The sequence below is a fragment of the Ambystoma mexicanum genome, chromosome 6p (genome assembly GCF_040938575.1).
Source record: "Ambystoma mexicanum isolate Mex_15411 chromosome 6p, UKY_AmexF1_1, whole genome shotgun sequence".
Taxonomy (NCBI): domain Eukaryota; kingdom Metazoa; phylum Chordata; class Amphibia; order Caudata; family Ambystomatidae; genus Ambystoma; species Ambystoma mexicanum.
In genome coordinates this window covers 1,466,828,076-1,466,850,440 of record NC_090935.1, presented here as the reverse complement: position 1 = coordinate 1,466,850,440, position 22,365 = coordinate 1,466,828,076, and the positions used below count along the sequence as shown (strand labels likewise).

At 44.9% G+C, this 22,365-nt stretch overlaps 1 protein-coding gene across 6 annotated transcripts in view; it reads left to right on the top strand.

The window, feature by feature from the left end:
* The window catches only part of RUFY3 (RUN and FYVE domain containing 3), a 735,957-nt gene that overhangs the window by 617,669 nt on the left and 95,923 nt on the right, over positions 1-22,365 (top strand). For 5 of the 6 annotated variants that reach the window (XM_069626287.1, XM_069626282.1, XM_069626283.1 and 2 more), the window contains 2 exons: positions 13,591-13,661; positions 17,104-17,131. In XM_069626287.1, the coding sequence (XP_069482388.1) occupies positions 13,591-13,661; positions 17,104-17,131 (99 nt within the window). The remainder of the gene's footprint in view (positions 1-13,590; positions 13,662-17,103; positions 17,132-22,365) is intronic. The other variant, XM_069626286.1, reaches the window with a different exon arrangement.

Below are 22,365 nucleotides of genomic sequence, written 5' to 3'. Positions count from 1 at the left end.
TTGATGGGCATTGCAAAGTTGCTTTAATTAATTCAATGTCATATGGCACTGAGAAGTAACTTGCTGAAGGAAAGGCTACAGTACTTGTCATCCACTTTTATATTTGCCGACTGGTGTCGGGCACTTGTGCCAGTTGAGTCTGGGTAAATGGCAGCTGTGAAGCTGCGCAATCGCAGTTCGTTCCATGGGATGTGCCAAGGATCCGCCCACATGCACGCCTTTATTTTTACGCAAACATCAGGTTTCTGCACCGACCGCTGGTCATGTGTTGGTGCATGTGCCTGTGCTCCTTGTTAACACATTTTCACTTTGACAACATGTTTTTGATGGCTGGTTTTAGGCAACATTCTGTGGCCAGATGGGGTTTCATGGAGCCCTATCATCATTCACTGATAGCGTGATGAGTGTTACCTTGCTTCGACCCCTTGAAACACGTCTTGGTTGAGTCATTATGTCCTGAGATGTTGAACTCTCGTACGAAGATTCCACTTCTGCAGACTGAGAACTCCTGTGACACATCACCATCTGCGGTCGATTGATGAACGTTTGCACCGGTGCTAAAAGACCCATTTAGCATCGGCTGTATTGCTTTTACAAGCGTGCACCAATCCAGATTACATTAAAACAGTCATGCCCGCGTGATAGGGAAGCGTGCAGGCGCTGGGCTCTGCAACCATGCCCTAGCTGCATTGGGCAAGGGCAGTGGTATACAAACTTTGTGAGCCCCCTGAGTAAAAAAGTTGTTTGTAGGCCCCCTCCCCAAATGCAAGAACAGCTTGTATTTTATATTAAAAGCAGTCAACGTTCTCTCTTTTTAAAAAGTCTCACCCTCAACAGTGTAATTAAATGATCTGTCCAGGGCCACACGTTTTGCTTGTACCAGCAGTGTTGCAGTATGCGCTTAGTTATGTGGATGAGAGCACCCCTGTTCATTTTTTACATGCTCTTGTTTAGGCCACGTCTTCAATTTTTAGGCCGTGCCCATCAGGCAAACCACGCCCCCAAATGAGCCGCCCCCCCTCAATTTCTAACCCCACTTAAAGCACTGGTTGCCACCCTTTGCAGTGATACAAGACCCCTAGTCTCTGCGTTGCGTCTTACTTGAAACTGCACTTTTTCCCTTTAACCACCGAGCTTAAAGGAACGTAACTGCACCTCTGCACTCTTTCCACTTTATAGTGCTCGACGCAAACAGCAGTTCCCATGCGCAAGGATAAGACGGAGCGCATCTTGGTGCATGATGAGACGGTGCTTGACTTGTTATTATTTATGCTTGTACAGATTTCATGGTGGTTTGAGTGCTCAGCAAAGGGAGCGGCCCAGGACTCTAGTTCAAATCTCGCCTTCATTGGCCTTATTTTTTAATTGTCTAAAATGGCTCCAAGTTAAGACAAAATAGCAACTTTGGTTGGGTGTTAATTGTATGTAAATATGTTGTGTACCAAAAGGCCCCAATAGCGTCCCCTCGGCTTCCCTCTGTTGCTTGACCTGCGCAGCCAACTTCCTGTAATTTCTGTTAACAGTAATTGTTTATGGGTGTCCTATATTAGGAGAAACGAATTAATCTTCTGGCTTGTTAATAGTATGCATCTAGAAGGCTGTGCTCTTTCCAGGCCCCAAGCATTCTTGTTCTCAATTAGAGCTACATTTCTGCAGCTCAGACTCCTGCTCCGTTCCCTACTCGATAGTGTCGTCCACAAGCTTATTGTGCACTTCTTAGACGTTCACTCAGTCGCCGAATTGTAGGCAGGGTGTTTTGACTCCTGACTTTTCTTTCAATACGTGCAGTAATCCAGTTGCAATGCCTCCTTCAAGGCAATGGGCCTCATTCCGAGTTTGGAGGTAGCCATGGCGCTACTGGCGCCATGGCTGCCTCTAAAATAGTGTCTGGGTCCGGTCTCGTGGAGGGGGGGTGTGGACTTACCAGGACATTCCGCTCTAGGCAGACCCGGCAAGTCCCCATTCCAAAAGCCATTCCCATTTGAGCCCCCATAGGGCTCAATGGGAAGGGAGAAGGCGCTAATAACGGGCCCGCTAATTGCAGGCCCGTTATTAGCTCCAAGGTCCCTTAACTGGTCCTGTAAAGAACGTGTGGTCTGACCACACGTCTTTTACGGTTCCTTCCAAGGGACCTCGGAATCGGGCGGTAAGGGATTACCGGCACCGGTCTCCTTACCGGTGCCCGGTATCCCTTACCGCCCGACTTGTAATGACCCCCAATGTCTTGTGGTGGTTGGCATGGAAATATACTGTGCGTCAGGATCGGGAATCGAACTATGGCTGCTATGATTTTTCCTGGAATCTGACACTTTAAACCATGGTAGGCTTTATATTGTATCAATGAACACACTCTTTAGAACATATGCTACAGTAACCGATTCAAGATTTTTCATTTTACTACTTCGTAAATAGGCATTCATTGTAATGGAGACCGGTTCTATCTCTGCGTGAGGAAACATTTAGAATAACAATCTTGGCTTGCCATGACTATGCAGGATCTGGGGGGAAAATGTCAACCTCACCAGTGGGGATTTGCACAGACAGTGATTGCCTCATTCAAGCGGCCTTTCGACAAGCCTACCACTGCAATCAGAATGACTGGCACCTCAAGGCCTACGTTCTTTAAAGGATTTTTGCATCACTCCTTGTGCAGGACAGCACACAAAACAGGCGCTTCGACCCGGTGGGTGTTGATAACAAAAATAAAACTCTGCTGGTTCGTGTGTTAAATGTATGGTATATTCAAAGCATGTACTGGAATTGGGCCCTGTGTTTATCGCTTCGATTTCAGGAGTTAAGTGCCACACATAATAAGTCTGTGTGAAAAACCATTTACGTATAAAATAAATTCAACTGACTGCAGTGAAATACTTTTTGCCTTTGACTTTATGCATCGCTGGCAAGAGGCAATCAAATGGACAGTGTCTGGCCCCAGGGATTGAGGATTTCCTAGTCAGCAACCTTATGCACGAGACTAACAGCGCAAAGGGAATGAGGCATGACCAGGCGGCACCTAGTGGCAAAATGATGGACAAAATCTCACACTTCTGTTTCATAGATAAATTGGGCCCAAATGAGTGGTGAGATATGTTGAGGATATGGCCATTTGCTAACAAAACAGTATGTTTTATTTAACCCCTTAACTGCTGGGGGTTTTCGCTCCCAGTGCCGAGCCTTTTTTTGGACATTTCGGTATGTCGCATTGAATCCCTTGTAACTTTGTTACAAGTAATATTACGGCCAAATTGGCACGCTTCTCTTCCCACATGTATGATATGATAGGTTATTTATAACGCGCTTGATACCCAGAGGTTTCTAAGCGTGGATCCGGGGATCGAACCTGTGTTGCTCCGTGTCATCTTGCTTCCAAGACAAGCACATTGCTGCTGAGCTATCCTCCTGAGACTAGGATATGTAGGCAGTCATAATGCCACCAAGGATTCCTAGTTTGCTGTGGGGGAGGGGGCAGAGAGGGGGGGGTTGGATAACAACAAAGTGCAGAAAATGCAGTTAAAATGAGGTACATAGAGCATGTCTTTTTCCTTTTCAGAGCTATGAACAAATGGTTTGCTGTTCTGATTTCGCCATTTTCTAAGCTTTCAAGAACAGGTTGAGTGGGAACAAAAAAAACAATTTTTTATAAGGTCAGTTTTGTGAGAGGTAGGCGATTTTTGCCTTTTTATTCAATAGAAAATGCTTGGACGGGATGGAAGAGGAGGGTAGGAAAGCTAAATGGGGAAGACAGAAAGGCATACATTTCTGAAAAGCAGACGAAATTCCAAGTTCAGGAAGGGTCATTTGCGCAAGTCAGGCAACAACTATATAGCAAAAATTCCCATAGTTTGGGAAACAATTGGAAAAATGACAGACAAAAAGTTATATGCTGGACATGTTTGGACTTGTAAGGTAATGGGTTTTGTGACTATTGAGAAGAGCAATGCATCGCTGCATTCCCCTGACTCTTCTACTTAGGAAATCACACATTTTTCGTAATGTTTCGCAAAACGAGCAATACCACAAGCTTAAAATGGAGCCACGGTACACATGATTTTTATGTTGACTGCCTAAACAGACGTACTTACCATTAGAAAATAAGGAAAACAAATGTGGTGAAGAATGGCAAGCATACATTTTTTGAAAGCGCACAGGCAGACCTTTTGAAGGATAGGTGCCATGCATGGGTTACAAGAGCATACAGTCTCTAAAGCAGCGACTAAATGTAGGTCACATTTGGGAAATTAAAGGGTTGTGTAACAAAGTGCAGTAGGAAATGTATGAAAACTTTTATCAAAACCAAGAGACCACAACAAATGTCCTGCCTTCCCACAGGTGTCCCAATAAAAAGGGTACCTCACATGTGTCGGAGCACTGACATGGTTGCAAATGGAAAAGGCTAAACCACTGGTACATCAAACGCCCTGGGGAATACTTGATTTGGCAGTCTGGACAACCCACAGATTTTGGGCCTGGGGTGTCGCAGCCACCAAGGAAAACTGGGAACCCCAGGCATTTCTGAAAAGATGACTCCTGTGGAAATCCAAAGAGGTCCGACTTTCAAAATCGCCCTAGAATGTATTACCCACAATGCCTGGCAAAGACCAAAATGTAGGGGGAAAAAACACACTACTTAGACATTTACCACCAAGAAACCACTGAAACACACTGGCAACACCACATGTCCTACCTTCCCACGTTCTCACAGGTGTGGCGACGAAAACAGTACCACACATGCGTGAGTGCGCTTAACTGGGTAGAAAAGAAAAAGGGTCAACCGACCTCAAGTCCAGTGACGGTCCCAGGGAGCTCTGGCAGGGTCCCCCATCCCTCCCTGGATGGAAAACCTGTAACACAGCCAGACCAGAGCTCCAGGACGGTCAGGGTTGATGTCCCCTGCTCTTGGGTGCCTGTCTCCCATGTGGGTTGACTGTCCCCAAGACCAGCAGTGGTCTTACGGGTTCCCGGCAGACCCCCCCCTCCCTCCCTGCATGGAAAAGCTGTAACATTGCACAGCCAGAGCTCCAGGACAGCCGTGGGTGCTGGCCTTGGGCGCCTGTCTCCCATGTGGGTCGACTATACCCAAGTCCAGCGGCAAACCCAGGGAGCTCCGGCAGGGTCTTCATCCCTCCCTGAATAGAAAAGCTCTAACGCAGTGCAGCGAGTGCTCCAGCACGGTCGGGGTGATGTTCCTGGCCTCGGGCGCCTGTCTCCCATGTGGGTCGACTGTTCCCAAGTCCAGCGGCAGTCCCCGAGAGCCTCGGCGGGGTCCCCATCCCTCCCCGGGGGGAAAACTGTAATGCAGCACAGCCAGAGCTCCAGGACGGCCGGGGTGCTGCCTGCAGCCTTGGGTGCCTGTCTCCCATGTGAGTTGACCATCCCAAAGTCCAGTGGTGGTCCCAGAGAGCCCTGGCAGGGTCCCCATCTGTCCCCATAGGGAAGAGCTGTAACACAGCCAAGCCAGAGCTCTAGGAAGGTCAGAGTGCTGTCCCGAACTTGGGCGTCTGTCTTGGTCGACCGCCTCCCAGCCAGCAGCTTCCATGGAAAGTCCCGGTAGATTTCCCATCCCTCCCCGGAGGGAAAAGCTGTAACGCGGCATTGGCCAGAACTCTAGGACGGTCGGGGATGCTTGCGCCGGGTTTGGGCGCTTGTCCCCCATGTGACTCGACATCACAAAAGCCCAGTGATGGTCCCAGAGAGCACTGCAGAGTCTCCATCCCTCAGAAGGAAAAGGTGTAACGCAGCCCAGCCACAGCTCTAGGATGGCCGTGGGCTGCTGCCTCCAGCCTTGGGCGTCTGCCTTGCATGTGGGTCGACTGGGGTCCCTATCCCTCCCTAGAGGGAAAAGCTCTAACATGGACCTGCCAGAGTTCCAGTACGGCTGGGGGCACTGCAACGGGCAACAGACGAAACAGCCCCCAACCCCAATCTATTATTGGCCTGGAGGGACCCACCCACTTAAGATCATATCACTGGTGGGCCTTGCTGGGGGCAGAAACCCAAATTTGGCCCCCAGGGAAGCCGCAAGGGTCTGTCCATCCTTGGGGATGGTGGTGTGTGAGGGGATTCTAGGGGGGCTGGCCTACAGGCACAGGGCCAGTCCTCTGATGCCCCCAAGCTTTTCACTACATGTGGAGTGTAATGTTGTTTTGCCTTCCTTTGGGGCAAATCGGTGCAAAACTGCACAAATGTGTCCCCAAAAAGGCAAAACAACATTATGCCATCTGGTTGGCGTTTTCTGGGGTTGAGGGCTGATTGACCTTCCTCTCCCACCCTCAAGATCATATCCTTGGTCATATCCTCAGTTTTGCCCTCCCCCGGGGAAGCAGCAAAAATCTGCCCCTCCCTGGTGGATTTCTGGGGGGGCTGGCCCACTGGCAGAGGGCCAGCCCCCCAATGTCCCCAAGTGTGCCTGTTTGACCTTTATCTTTTTTGGGATTTTTCATTTTGGTAATTCCCTGATGGTCCAGTGGTGATTGCTGGTCGAGGATCGAATGATCCTCGACCACCAATCTCCTTGAGTGAGGGCTAGTTGGAAAGGGGAATAGTCTCCCCTTTCCAACAAGCCCTCACTTGAGGAAATCGAGCAAGAAATGCTCTCGCAAAAGCGTGACTGTGATATATACATGCTGAAACCGACTTCAGCATGTAAATATCACTTCCTGATGACGTTGCACGTAGCGTGCACCGATGTCATCACGCAACCCCCAGGCATGAAAGGGGAAATCATCCACTTCACTGCCTCTGGTTGGGGAGAACAATGGAGCAGGGGATGAGGGGTGTTGATTCTCCGCACTTCAGGGATTAAAGTAGTATTTACGCCATAAAAATCCATATTTTTTTTAATGTATTTTTTTATCAACTTTATTTAATAATTATACAAAACATAATACAACTGAGTAACAACAGAATGGGAACAAGCAAAACATTACTCCATATACATCAGTGCAACAAAATGCAAATTACTACTAAAGTAACAGCTATTCAAAACGAAATCCGAAAACATCCCCACGCTCCTATCTCATGGCAAGATGTGATACCACAAAACACAAACAAAAAAAAAGGACAAAACATAAACCCCTACCAATCCCCAACCTCAATATCCACAAAATAAACCAAAGCCTACACCTCATCCAAATAAATCCCTGAATGGCCCCCATCTCTCCTCGTACTCAGTTTCCCGATGTTGTCGAACTGCCTGAGTCTTCTCATACCAAGAGAGCGTCCGCATATCCGATACCTAGTTCTCGCAATGTGGCGTCTTCCTGGATTTCCACACCTTCATTATTTGTTTTATGGCCATCAACAATGCTCTATCAATCCATTCCGAACAATCCCACATCTCCACACTTCGACTATCAGTTGAAAGGAAAATCATATTTATAATTGCAGATTTCCATGTCAGTCACTGTAGTCGTTATATGCTGTTGAGAAATAGAATTCATTTTGAATTGTTACATTTCGATGTTAGTATTGATGTTATTTGAATGATAACCATTTATAATGATGCAAACTGTAGGTGTGCAATGTGTTTCTGCAGTTTGCATTAAACATGAGGTATGGGGAACAAATGAGATTAGATGGTATGTTATCTAAGCTATGGTGTGCTGAAATTAAAGATGGCGAACAATTATTTATCAAGGAGGGAGTTGTGTTAGTATATTGGTGTGTGGTTGAGAGTGGGGATAGTTTCTAATTCGTAGGAAGAATTGAGGAAATGTGTTGCTGTCGCGTCACAAAGACTTCTTCTTCAGGACTCAAGCTAACAAAAACATAATCCTTTGAACGGCGATGAGTGAATAGTAAATTGGAGATCTAGTCTTCGGAAAGCGTCAAGTGCTATTTTTTTCTATATGTGTACCAGTCCTGAAAAAAGACGGTCAATAACTCTTTCTAAAAATCAGTTTCAAAGAGATCTGAACTTACTAAAGACAGCATAATTTCACAACGCATAGCCAGCAATTTGACCAGGATATGGCCATTGAAAAAGCTGATGCGGGAAAGTAAGAGAATGGACCTTATGAACCTAAATGATTACCTAATGGAAGCAGGAAAACAGTTTGTTGGCATTAAATGCTACATAATATGAGGATATGAACCTTACCCCAGAACCTGGGAAGAATTTAGGATTGAATGACAAAAATGAAAGCTACAAGTATTAGCAGGGAGTTGAAAGGTGTACACTTGTTGCCCATTTAACTAAAGCCCAAGCCCTCATGATGTAATCAAGAGGACTATGGCTGCTTGTGACATGAGGTAGTTCAACACAGTAGCATGGTAACAGGGTTGCTCTCTGGTGACATTAGATGTGATGCCCTTATCCACTAAATAATGCCATGCCTGTGGAATTCAAATTAGGTTTTTTCCATAAAAAATATATATTCTTAGAACTTTGTAAAATGTACCTTGACTAACATGATGATCATCTTTGATTTCACCATTTGTTTTAGGTTCCAGTTTTTAATGCTTTGATGCACTATGGGGATATATAAAGCTTATGAACGAACAATTTCACCATTTGCCACAAACCCCACTGTGCACCCATGGGTCCCCATGTGCAATCATTTTTCTGGACCATTATGAAGAATAATTGGCATGACAGCACCATTGTTGCCTTTGAATCTATATAAAACACTCTAGACACTGCATAGATTACATGTGATTAGTATGAACTGGAAAGGATCAGTAACTGTGGTGAATACACAACATAACTCACAATGGTTAGAACATTGAACTATCTTAACTTGTAAACATGCACAACAACAAATAGCTTTTTTGAATTTAGTAAGTCTCCATAGGCAACCAAATAAAAACAAGGATGCACCATAAGAAAACAGCAAATGGTTCAGTGATAAGTGCCAATGGTGGACATCCAAAAGACCTAACAAAAAGAATGTGTTGATACATGCTACATGTTAGAAGAAACAATAGCAATGATATTGTTTTTCATGTGGAACTATGCAAGTCCATGAACAATTTCAAAGCGGGAGGCTCAACGCACAATCGACTGTCATAGGCTGCTCATCAAAGCAGGGTGAAAAAGGATTTTTTAAAGATGAAAATCAATTTCTCTGAATGTAATATTTAAAAATATTAGTGTTCAAATCAATAAGAACTGGGTTACATATGGATTATGATTTGTCAGAGGTTTGTGAATGACCTGCAAGAAAGCGTCTACAATAGAAATAAATGATCTGTCCAATTCCCTCAGATAATTAAACTAAAGCCCCATGGTTAATGACTGCTAAATGATTTCGCCAAATGTAGCCGCAAAAAAATATGGGCGACTACAAAATGTATCCGCACAAGTATCAATATAGCAAAACTAGAACCCCCTTCAATTACAAGCCCCTCTGTGATTTTAGACCCCTTAATGATGACGTTCTAGGGAGCCTTAGAGCAATATGACATGTAGACGAGCAAATAACCCCGATGATAACAATGAAACCATTGCCATAAAGGCATTAACTTGACAGTTCAAATTAATTGGGCTAGAGCATGTACAACAGACGATATGTGGGGGTAGCCAAAAGTGAATGGGTTATCTTTTACCACCAGCCCGCATTAACATCTGCTGGATTTGACACAGGCCATGAGGTGTAATATTTTAATTATTTTATTTTTATTTTATTGTATTTTAGTTCCAAGAACTTTGCACAAAAAATTCCAAAATAGATATATTTCAATACATAAGATTGTCATAAAACCAGTCTGTAAAAAGTAGTTACAACATTGTTACTCAATTCAATATAATCACTCGGAATTCTAGCAGCATTCAAGTAAGCACGACAATCCTAATAAATCAGTGTTATTGCACACTTCCAATTAGCACCTCAATCCTTTGCCAGAGTTTAAACAAAGCCATATTAAAATGGATATTTCTGGCCATGAGGCATTTTGTCCAAAAAGGTTTACTTTTAATTTCATCCAAATCAGTAACAAAAGTCCCCAGATATGATTTCCCAAGGTGCAGCAGCTAGTTAATACATGACAAGGTGTCTCAAGCTGGCTATGGCATTTGCACAATCTTCCCAACTCTTTCCAATCCGAGGTCCCATTACACTCAGAGTGGGCAGCTGGTTAGAACGGCGGAGCATCACAAATCTTCTAAGAGGAGGCCTCGTTGAATACATTTGGGGCCTCGGGTAAGTAGTCTGGCATTCAGCATAATCCCTGTAAGTGCCAAGGCTGGCAAGGTGCGTATGGTTCCGGCCCCAATAACAGACCTTGGGTTTATCTGTAAATTCCTTCAGGGTATGCTCCTTCTCCCACACTGGCGTCCATTCTATGCATTCAAAAAGCTTCATACAGGCATTCTTGTAATTCCCCATATCAACCACCCTTCCTCTATCCATAGAGTTCTAATGAAATGATTGGTATGTAGAAAAACAATTAGCATACGATCCAGCTTTGAGCATAAGGGATCTTTTCAGTATATATTTGTTAATTATGTTTTGTCTTATATTCATTTGCATGAATTGTTGAACCAGTGAGTCAGACTTAATGTGTTGATGTTTAGTAATTCTTAAAGCCCGACCATAGATGTAATACTAAAGATCTTGGCCGAATAGCCTCCTTCGCAAGCAAAGTAATGTACAAATAAAGCCACCTCTCCAACGTAATTAAAGCTCTTTGTTTAACTGTAGCACAATGTACCATTCGAGTTTATAAATATTTCCCATAACCTTAATTTTCCTACTCCTTATAATTCATCACCCACCTGGGGTTTACCCTCACAGTTGAGTCAGTTATGAATGGAGACCACTAAAATACAATATTCACAATGCAATGGGTTTAAAGACAGCAATACTGATGAGGCTTTCAAATTCATATAGTTCTTTTTTTAAAAAACGTTTTACTTTGACTTAGATTTCACATCGCCATGTAGGCAAAAAAGTAATAATGAATATCCTTCACCATAGGCATATACTATGCAGGGCTCAAGTTGAGGCATCATGTGGGTGGTTGGCCCCTGTGTGTTTTCAAGTATTGAAAAAAAAATATATACCTGTATATCTGCCCCCCACTCAGAGGCCCATGGCCAAGATTCAAACAGAGGTCTCTAGGGTCGGAGCCAGACACTTGGCCACAAGATCAATCGCATTTCTGATCATGAAGCTATAAAATGTCTTATATTGATATTCTGCTATACAGCACATGTTTTGTTACATATTCTTAGACCTAAAATGTGGGCACCTGTTATGCCTAACCAGCGGTGTTATAGGGATTTCTGGTCTCTTGGCAAACCCTTATTTGTCCTGTACACTTTCAAACACATTTGCATGTTTCACTTTAGGATAGTTAAGTTCCTGTGATGTTACTTCCCATTGTTTACCTCGCCCCCCACCCCACCCCCCCACTTTTTATTTAGTACATGATATAGTGGTCTTTTAGGGTGTAAATATTGCTTATATTAAGCTCCTGATTGTTTTACAAATGTTCTAATTAACATATTGTTTTGCTTCAGCGAGTAATTCTTCCATGACATTTGACATTGCACTATATAAAGCAACTGGCCGATGCCCAAGAGACACAACTTCTACTAATCCTCTGGCACCGGAGACACTGAATATATATCTGTTAACTTTCCAGTATTTATGCCTTGCCACTTCTCAGTTAGAAGCCTGCAGCCTGAATTTAAAAACAAACAAAAAACGATTTGCCTTGGGGAAGATGAGATACCCATGAGCATCTGTGATTTGTACCTCATTTGCAAATCCTAAACCTAGAGCTACCTGGAGCATCTGAAGTGTATGACCTTCCTAGTCCAAGTTTTGTCAGTGGCAAGTTCAGTCTTCAACCCCCATTTCAACAGGACCTTGTTACAGTTATGTCATGTTAAAAGCTATGGATGTGATTAGTTCTGCTCTAGCCCAGTCAGTCTGTCAAGGGGCAGCAGACACATTCATATGGCTATTTTGCAGCTTGTTGTCCTTTCAGGTTTCCAGAGCTGTCATGAAGCTTCTAAATTTCCTTGAACGTCAGTCCCTAATGCCTTGGAGGCTCACTATAATTTGCAAAAGACACCTTAAAGGAAAGCAAGTTTGCTTTTCCAGTCATTGTTACTCTGTCATTGATCTACTGCAGGATACCTGGCATACATCTGCTTACAAATTAACAAGGAGGGGTCCTGGGAGTCCCTCTGCCAGACATTAGTCCTAGCTATGAGATCTTACCCAGATTCTTTAGCTCACGATCTTTCACAGAGGAGAAATATCCCAAACAGATCAGTCTTTCTGCCCTGGGGCAGCCCAGCACCGAAATGCGAGGCAATTCTCCTCTGAACAAGAGTACCAACAGCAACCCCAGACTTGTGTTTCGGTCTGGTTGGACCTCATCAGTAGGGTGGAGCTTGCACACACTACGTTGTCCTACATAGTTTTCTGCAGGGATAGTGGGTCTCATCCTTCCAGCTAAGATATAATTTGACTTCGGTACTCCATGTAGATGGAGGACGTAAGTTTAGGGATAGACCTAGTGTAAGATATGGCTCCAATGAAGGAGCGCCATTGGTCTGTACATATGCAGGTGTAAAGCCAAACCATCAGGTCCTTAGAGCGACTTATTTTGGAGCTGTGGTATGGTCAGAGATAGTGAATGGCTTGTTGCTCCAAACATTTTGGCAATTCCTTTACATCGTTGTGCAGTTAATTTGCCTCAGCTAATGATAAAGAGGGTTCTCACTTTAATTATGACGGGGCACCACAAATTAAGGTGCAATACTGTTTTCACTATGCAGTATGCAACAGTGCCCACGATTAAAACCAATGAATAAATCCTGTGTGCTTTGTGCCAAAAAGCAAGCTTTATCCACTGTTTACCGGTTGTAATTTAAATAGTAGCTTTATAGTTAGTTGGCGCCTCACAAGAGGTGAAGAGCCCCCAGGAGAGAGACTTAACTGTACATTGATTGCCATCACTTATTTCTGTAGTGAAGTGGGTTCTTGCTGTAGGCTATTGCCATCTTCCTACCAAACCACGGCCATAATTTCTATTTTGAGAATGTAATTGCTTGCCAGCCTCTGGAACGCATAGTTATGGTTCTGGAACGGAAACCTACCTTAACATGCCGGCATCTGAGGCTTTTTGTTTGCAGGTGCAATACAATTCCTGTGAGATTAAAACTACTCCTAGAGAAGATTGCCCTTTAAACCGAAAAAGTGGCTGTATGGGTGCATGGAAATATAATAGTTTAATGACATGTGCCTGACCTATTGTGCCATTGGGAAGCACATTCTACTGATTTTTTAAATAGTGGCAGGTGGAGAAGAGCCTTTTAATGTGGCCAGTATTTATTTTTTAGTGGAAGCATTCACCATTCCAAGAAACTGCTTCATAATTTCTAATTGATGGCTCTGGGTCACAGGAAGTATAAAGAAATAACATTGGTTGATATGACCATTTAGGTTTCATGTAGTTTGTTCTCTTCAATGTGTGAAGTCTTGCTGTAGTTACCAATAACTGCATAAATCATGATACTTAAAGCAACTATCCAGTTTCAGTATTCTTCAAAAGAAAAGTGTGGCATGTTTTTGATGGTAGACTGTACTGGCTACAGACTGATCAATTACTTAAGCAATTCTCTTGTTTCATTAGGATGTACAACAACAAGAGTACGAAAATAACACTCGACTTCGAGAAGAACAAAAGAACAACTTGATACTGAAGTATGGTTTGAAACACTTTTGATGTCCACCCCTCTTCCCTTGAGATCAAGTGGAAAAGGCAATCTGAATTGCTTTTATTTTGTCAGTTTAATAGAAAAGAACATTGAATTGCTTTTGCTTAGCTGACTGTAGCGTATGTCTTGTGTGTACTGTTAACTGTGCTCAGTGTGTGCACATATGGGCCTGGTTCATAATGCCGCTGACTTGCTTTTTTGCAGGTTTTGCGGAAAGCCCCTTGAAGTCCAAGTTAAAACCTTAAGCCATTTGCAAAGAAGTACCTGCCTTTTGACACACCAAAAGACTTGCCGGTAGCAGTCAATGACCGGAAATGTGTCACATGTTCTTAAAAGTTGAAAGCAATATCACCCCATGTCATAAATTCATCAACCCAACATTCGCTGTTACAATTTACGCACCACACTTTGTGATATATGGTGTTGTCTATACACTGTTAAGCACACCGCTTGTATTGAGGAGCATCAGTTAATTGCGATTACCAGGCGTTGAATTACCATAAACATTAATGCGAGGGTCACTGTAGGCACCATTCGTCGTTTGCTGTACCTACCATCCATCCCCCAAACATACCTCCAATTCCAAAGTTGGCTGTCCGGACTAGGGATATCTTTTGTGTTCCTCTCGGGTTAGGAGTTTGAATGCCCATTCTGTAAGGTTACCGCTGAAGTTGTGCGTAAGCACAAGTGGCCGTTTAGGATGCTTTGTTTTTTTAAGGAGTTTAGGTGCTTACCTGACATGTCACAGAGTCTCTGCTTTTCCTCTGTACAAGCCAAGTTCTCATTCACAAATGCTATAAAAAAAATGCTATGATGCTTTAGCCTATTGGTGCTTGATTCCTATGCTGTTTAAGCATCCAAAAATACAGATACCTAAAGTGTTTGAGATTTGCTTTGCATTCATTCCTCTTTTTGTCAACTACTTGATATTGCACACCTTTTTGCGATATCTGCATTTGTCCCGTTGCTTCTGTTCTTGTTCTTAGCTCTGCCTGAAAGTACTCTTTATAAAACACAAAAGATAAATGTGTAAATATGTAGATCTGGAATAGCTAATTTTTGGTTAAAAAGATGAATTGGGGGATTTATGATGCATGTAAGTGAGTGATTTACTTATGCACATTGAGCTTCTTCCTGGTACTACCCCATCAGAAAAGCAGTTCCCTAATTCTAAAGTTGTATGGTTAGTAGTTGACCTTTTATAGGAATTAAATATTCCAGTGAGATGCATTTTTTGTATCATGAATTGATATTTTCTATTGAATGTCTTATTTGACGAATTTGAGGCTGTCGTCCTTCTCACCTAGGGAGAGAGCTTTCCCATGGGGCCAGAGTGGTGCACCCACAGTACAATGATCCCCCTAGGGTGGTGCATCGCAGGAGTTCACATGAGAGAGGAAGCCCCTTATGGGATTATGGACGACCCTTCCCAGAGTACGCTGTATCCCATCACCTTAGCCAACCCTCCTTCCTTCCTGAAATCAAGTTATCCCTCATTTACTCCGGGCAGTGTGGTAGTGTTAGTATCTGTTGTTGTAAAGAAAAAGCACCTAATATGATAGAGTTGACTAACAACCCTGGAAACACCGAATGCTTCCCATGTAACTCTACCATGACTACTGTAATGAAGAAGGGGCTCAGGAGTATGATTACTCCAGAGAACTGGAATGAACGGTCAAGCCTTTCACTGTTTTCGATTGGTCCAAAGAAATACTAAAAGGTAGAGGGAAAACAAGATGGCGAGAGCAGTCCTCAAGCAAGGAAGCTGTGCAGACATCGACCCGGCATACCAGGAACCAAAACTAGAGACGCTGTGCACGGAGCTGAGCAGGTGCGTGAAAGAAAGCAGAGGAGGATGAGCTCCTCCTATATTAGTTGCTGAACGAACCTCCAGGCAGCCCAGAGCCAGGGAACCCACCAGGAAAGAAAGCCATGTCCTGCAAAGCTGGAAGAGATTGGCAGAGTGGCTGCCAACAAGAAACCAAAGAGAAACTGATTGGCAGGGCCACCGCCCAATGAAGCAAGCAACCGAATGCTACCGGCGCCCCAGAAGAAGCACTGCTGCCCAGAAGACATGCACCAGAGAAACGGGTACTCAGGCAGAGCTGAAAGTGCTGAGTGTCTGGGAGCAACAGGAGTGAGTGAGACGGAGGGTCTGGGAACCTGGTGAAAGCGGAGAGAGTGCAGAAGGGAGCATATGCTTGGCAGGAGAGTAAAGCAAGCTACTGCACCCATACAGTGCGGGTCTGGGACCCACACCCACATGAAGAAAGTTGAGAGGTCTGGGACTGGAAAGTGCACAAGGGAATATATGCTGGGCAGGAGAGTAAACCAAGCTATTGCAGCAGCACACTGCGAGTCTGCGACCCGCACCCACATAAGAATGAGATGGGATCTGCGACCTTGAATAAAGCAGATGCACTACAGAAAGTAGCACATGCTTGGAAGTAGAGTAAACCAAGCTATTGCAAGAGCACAGTGTTGGTCTGGAAACCGCACCCATATGAAAGCCGAAGAATAAGAGGGTCTCAGACCCTGAGAGATGTAAAGAGAGTCCACGAGAGGACAAATGCTTGGCAGGAGAGTAAACCAAGCTGGATATTTAGAGGGAACCAAGACTCGTACCCAAAAGAGAGTTGAGAAGAGAGTCCAAGCTATTATGTTCAAATTTGGCGAGTCTGGGACTTGCATCAAAAAGAGTTTGAGAACAAGAGGGTCGAGGACCTTGAAGATAAGTGTTTTGATGAAAAACCCATGGTTGGTAGGAAATACACCAAGCCGGTATTATAAAGAAATGTGAGTCGGGGGACTTGCACCCTTATGAAGATCTAAAATATAATGACATTTGCCTGAGAGGATAACGGCTCTTTAGGACCCCAAAGAAAAGGAATATAGAACCAGAAGGAATCCAGGGGAAAGGAGCAAACCCATAGAAGCCTCGGACCTTTATCTGGTAGAATATTTCTTTTGCCTTTTGAATCACCAGACATTGGGAACTTTTCTGTTGAGAAGAGTTATTATGAACACTTGACTTTGGAAGAAAACAACCCACAGTTGATTTAGAATATTAGTGTTGGGGACAGAGGTATGCTTTTTGGACACAACAGTAACATATATTTTGTTTTGTCATTCTGACGTATTCCTTAGTTCCCTTTGAGGCAGGGAAACCCCTCCTTGTATTCAGGGATAGAGATGCATTTTCCCAACCCCTTCATCGGTTAATAAGAGTATAACCAAAAATATACCACTTTTGTGTCCAGGCCTTCCTTTTGCACCCTTACCAAAACCAACTCTGTTTTTCTTAATCAGTTCTGTATCCAGAAAATAATTACTCTGCACATTGTGATCAGACTGAAACATATTCTCATTGCTTTGTCCCATTTAACGGCTGTTCATTATTAAATTGACATGTTGACTTTTCTTTGCAGGGCACCTTCTTTTGTAGAAGAGCAACAGGTCAGTGCTCCAAGATTTTGTTCTACTTTTTTAATGTTTGATATATGCTTATCATTACATGGCAACTTGATATTTGTTACTGTGCAAACGCAATGATACAACCTCTTTCTCAAATCACACTTGGGCAAATATTCTTTAAGTCACATAACGTAATGCCTCTTAAATAATTTGGTATAGACACCTAGATTGAGGGGCTGCCCCAAAGTGGATCATAGCAGACAAGTTCTTTATATAGACTCGATTCTTAGCTATGAGAGCACTTTGCTTGTTAACCCCTGGTCCCTTTGCGTGCAACCAGCAGTCATAAATTTGAATTATCTCGGTCTTTCATTGGTTGGTAGAATACCATTAAATTGGGAAATAATATCAATTATTACACTGCTTAGAAGCAGCAGGTATTCAACATGAAGATATGAAACGTGGGAGTATTATTGTAGGATGTCATCTGGACTTGAACTTTCAGTGTTTGCAATTTCAGCAAAACAAGAGGTGATGGCTGGAAGGTTTAGAATTAATCTTATCCTCCGTCATTGCTCTAGGGAACACATCAGAACATTGTTCTTTGCCTGCCAAGCCATTACAAAAGGGGAAAGATCATATGCAAATAAGGCTTGGTCCCTCCTCAATTTGATATTTTTTGCTATTTAAGTTGGTTTACACATACACTTTATGCAACATATCGCTTGATAGCAGCTCTCTGTGGAACAGTAGAAAAGGGGAGGGAGAATGGAAAAGCTGTCATTGGTAGTGAAGGACAGTTCAGCTCTGGCAATTGGCATAGATGTTATATGGCATCTGCTATAAGTGTTAACTAATAATGCCGTCTTCATATTTGGCTGTTGAGAAGAAATGTATTAATGGGGTAGGGGCTCCCCAACTTTGTGTCCCCTAAACATTTTACTGTCATGCATGGTTTTTTGAATTTTGTGTCAAGAGGGATTTATTTCCCCATGTCACTGCAACCCTTTTTCTCATGTGCTGCCTTTGGTATTGCATAATGGTAACAAGCCAATAGTGCTGTTCAAATACCCCATTTTGGTCCAGGGATGATTCCATCACCGCAAAATTATATTGTAGAGTAGGTTGTGGGCTGTTAGGATCTGGTTTGACCCAGCAATTGCCCATTCGCGGGTGCCGGAAAATAAATGATACCACGGCAGCCGTGCCGGTTTTACCAGCACGGTTACCGCCAGTCTCATGAGGCCCAATGTGTTTTCAGGCGCCACAAGACATAAAATGGAGGGAGGGGATCGGGGACAAGGGGATTAAAAACAAAAACTGTCCAACTACGCCTTGTGACATTCGGATCGTGCAAGTGCAGGGGGTACGGGGGACAAGGGAAGGATGGCCCAAAGTTGGGCAAGTGTGGTGAAGAGCCCAAAAGTGCAAGAACCAGGGAAGGACGGGAAACACCAACTAGTGCAGGAAAGTAGGGGTGGCCAGACTCAGGAGGGGCTGCCAACCTTCCAAGCTGGTCAGGGAGTGGGCCCGGAAGGGCAGTGTTGGGTTTGGGGGGTGCTGATGCAGACTGGACGAGGGAGGCTGTTGCCCTGAAAGACTCATAAGAGACCTGGCCAGGAGCACAGGAGGGATTTAGGGAAGGAAGAAAAGAGCAGGGATTTGAGCCGTTTATGGAATTTAAGGAGATCCGGCTCAAGTCTGAGAGTCTGGAGGCCATTCCAGAGGGAGGATCCTGCCAAGGATATAGATCTACCTCCACTCTCTGCTTGCTCTCTGCTTGGAGAAACAACGGATTTGCAGAGAGTTAGAGGTAGAAGACTGAAGTGCTCTAGCCGGGCAGTATTTTGGGAGAGAGTTGGATGTAGCGAGGTTCCAGGTCCCAGAAAGCCTTGTGGATGATGCAAGGGGTCTTGAATTTGATCCTTGCAGCCACCAGGAGCCAGTGGGGAGATTTCAGGACTGGAGGGATGTAGTCCCTGGGCTTGAGGTGAAGGATACGTCTTGCAGTCCTATTCTGGATTAGTTGGAGGGGGCAGCGAGAGGAAAGAGGCAGATTGAGGGAGAGGCTGGTGCAGTAGACCACCCTTGAGAAGAGGACCAGGGCTCTGGTAACATTGAGCTTCTAGGGAAGGTTAGGAAAAAGAGAATGCCTCTGAGGAGGTGGGGCTGAAAGTTGGCCTTCTTGGCAAGGGCCATCATGTGAGAGGAGAAAGAGAGAGGAGTGAAAGACGACCCCAATGTTTTTGACGTCATTAGAGGTAAGGGGAGGGCATCCAAGGAGGGCGGCCAGAGAGTGGGAGGGAAAGAGGGAGCAGGCGTCCCAATGAGAATGATCTTGGTCTTAATGGTATTAAGGCAGAGATAATTAGCCGTGTACTATGCCTGAATAGCAGTCGGGTATGAGAGAGGAAGAAGAGGAAGGAAGCTTGAAGGAGAGTGGTCTCCTCAGCATAACACTGAAAGTGCTAAGAGAATGTGGAAATAAAGTGGGACAAAGGGCAAGGTAGGTAGGATGGAGCCCTGAGGGATGCTGCATGTAGCGTGAGAGGTGGTGGAGAGGAAAGGGCCCAGTTGCACCTGGGAAGGTCGGTTTGAGAGCAAAGAGGTCCGCCAAGCCAGCGACTGGACTGTGATGCAGAGTTCATCTCGAAGATTTATGAGGGTGGCATGATTAACCATGTCATAGATGGGGAAAAGATTGAGGCTGAGGGGGGAGTTGGAGTCATAGGTTTGAGAGCAGGCCTTCAAGGGTATTCGGGAGAGCAGTTTCCATGCCCCCTGGATGCTCTGAAGCCAGACTGGTGGTCGTGGAGACAGCCAACAGATTTGGTGTTGTGGATCAGTTGGGTGATGACCAACTTATCCAGGAGCCTGCCCAGGAAAGGGGTGATGGAGATGGTTAGCCAGGCACAAAGGGTCAGCAGACTGCAATTTTAGGGGAGGGTGCACAAGGGAATGCTTGAGGGGTAGTGGGAAGGGGCTAGAAGCAAATGTGATTACAGAAATCAGCCAATGCAGGGGCGAGCGAGTAGATGTCCTTGATTGTTCTGGATGAGCAGGGGAGCACCTGTTTGGAGGAGACTTTCATAGAGCGGACTACTTTAGAGACCTCAGCCGGTGCAATGGGAGAGAAAGAGGAGAACATGGGGGAAGCAAGAGGAGTGGGGTTTGGGGAGAAGAGGAGAGCGAGTACAGGATATGCTGGGTTTTGGTGGTGAAGTGGGAGGCCAATGCGGTGCAGAGGGCCTTGGAGGGCGGAAAAGAAGTGAAAACTGCAGTAGGATTGACAAGTTCCTTATAGATTTTTAACAGTTCTGCCGTGTTATTGGTGGCCCCAGAGATGCAGGCTTGGACATCGGCCCTCTTCCTGGAGCAAATGGAGAGTCAGTATTGCCTTTGGATCAGGCAGTAGGCCTGTTTGTCGGAGGATGTGCATGAAGCCTGCCCTTCCGCTCAGCAATTCTGCACTTGTGTTTCAGAGCGACCAAGTCGGAGTCATACCAAGAATTGCACTTGGAGGCAGACTTCACGCGGATTCTCATGACGGGGGCAAGTACGTCCAGGGTTGGAGATGTAGAGATTAAGGTTAGCAAGAGCTGAGTCAGTATGAGAGTCAATAGCGGGGGAAGGAGGAATGAAGGTTGTGGCAAATGCTGTTACAGTCACTCGTTTCATCGGTCAAATGACGGAGAAGGAGACTGGCAGTGCGGGCAGAGGCATAGTCTGGGGGCCGAGAGCTCCAGATGGGAAGAGAGGAGAGCATGGTCAGACTAGGAGAGAGGTGCAGTAAGTGGGTTACAGATGGGGATGTCAACAGAAATGAGTGCATCAAGGTGTGTCTGGCTGAGTGTCGCACCAGAGGGAAGAATTGTGAGGGAAAGAGTCACAGAGGTTGTGGAAGAATCCAGTGGCCGCTTCAGGAGAGTCAAGGTGATTGTTGAAATCTCATAGGAGGATATGTTTGGAGGAAGTAGACAAGAGAGCAAAGGAGAGGGCGGCCCATTCTGAGAGGAAAGGGGAGATGGGTCCTGGGCCTATGGAGGGTAGGAGAGATACCAAGCCTACAGACAAGGCATTCAAAGGTAGAGTAGGATTGAATGGGTAGAATAGTAGCAGGGCCCATTCATGGAAAACCCCTCGCCCCCGAAGCTCCCCCCCAAACGGACCCCCCCCCGGACCGGTTTATCCTGGGATTGGAGAGAATCTTGTAGCCATCAGGGAGAAGAGTGTCAAAAGCAGTGACAGAGCTGTTAAGTTCCACTACTTTTTTCATACTTATCTACTTTAACACGCGATAGCTGTTACAGCTAAAATTAGATCTGTTTCAACTCAATTGGTTGTCAACGAGCATGGCTGCAACCCTTGAAAAATGTGTTGCAAGGTTGCACGTTGCTCCCTTCCTGCTCTGTCCCCTGCCGGCATTATAGCTCCACAACATTTTTTGAGACACTTCTACAAGTGCTCTAGGGAGATTTAAAACATGTCTCCATAAATTACCCTCCACTTCTTTGCCATTCTATATTGGCTGATTCTTTTTCAAGCTTTATTTAGAATTTTTAAATATTTCCAGGAACATTAGGCATCAATGACAGGATAACATTGTGACCATAATCAGGAGAAGGACACTCTGCCATGCCACCCTGTATGGAGTTGTTACATTAGGAAAAGACCACCCAAATAAAGGTCAGTCTGCCTATGAAATCCCCACCCTGCAGCAAAGCCTATCTCGTAGCATCTCCCAAAACCAAATCACCACCCTTGGAGGGTCTTGTAACATATTAGAGCTATAACTAAGTCCATGTCTCACAGTCCTACAATATGTCCCCAGCATCAAGTCGAGACAGGACCCTCAGCAAGACTCCTCCGGTGAATCGACCCAATTAGCCAGAGAGAGCACCTATATGGGGGGAGCACCCTCCAAACCACCTCACTGCCCAACAAGGCCACCATAATTATAATGTATTTATCCGCCTCATGCAGTGCCCCACTTTGCGTATAGTCCTGCAACTTCCCAAGCGGCCCCTTCGCTATGCCTCTGATTCTCAAGACTCGTCAGACGTACCCCATTCCATACAAGAGCAAAAAAATGCTTCAGGAGGTTCGTCCTGTCGTATAGATGAACCCTATCTCTCATGTAGTCAATTAACAGGGACCATACCTGTAGGTACCTCTGAAAAGTCCCAGACGCGAGCGCTGTAACCTTCTCCATCACTTCCCAACTCTTTACCCACCAATAAGCTATTGCCAGGCCCAGAGGTTCTTGCCATCAGTGT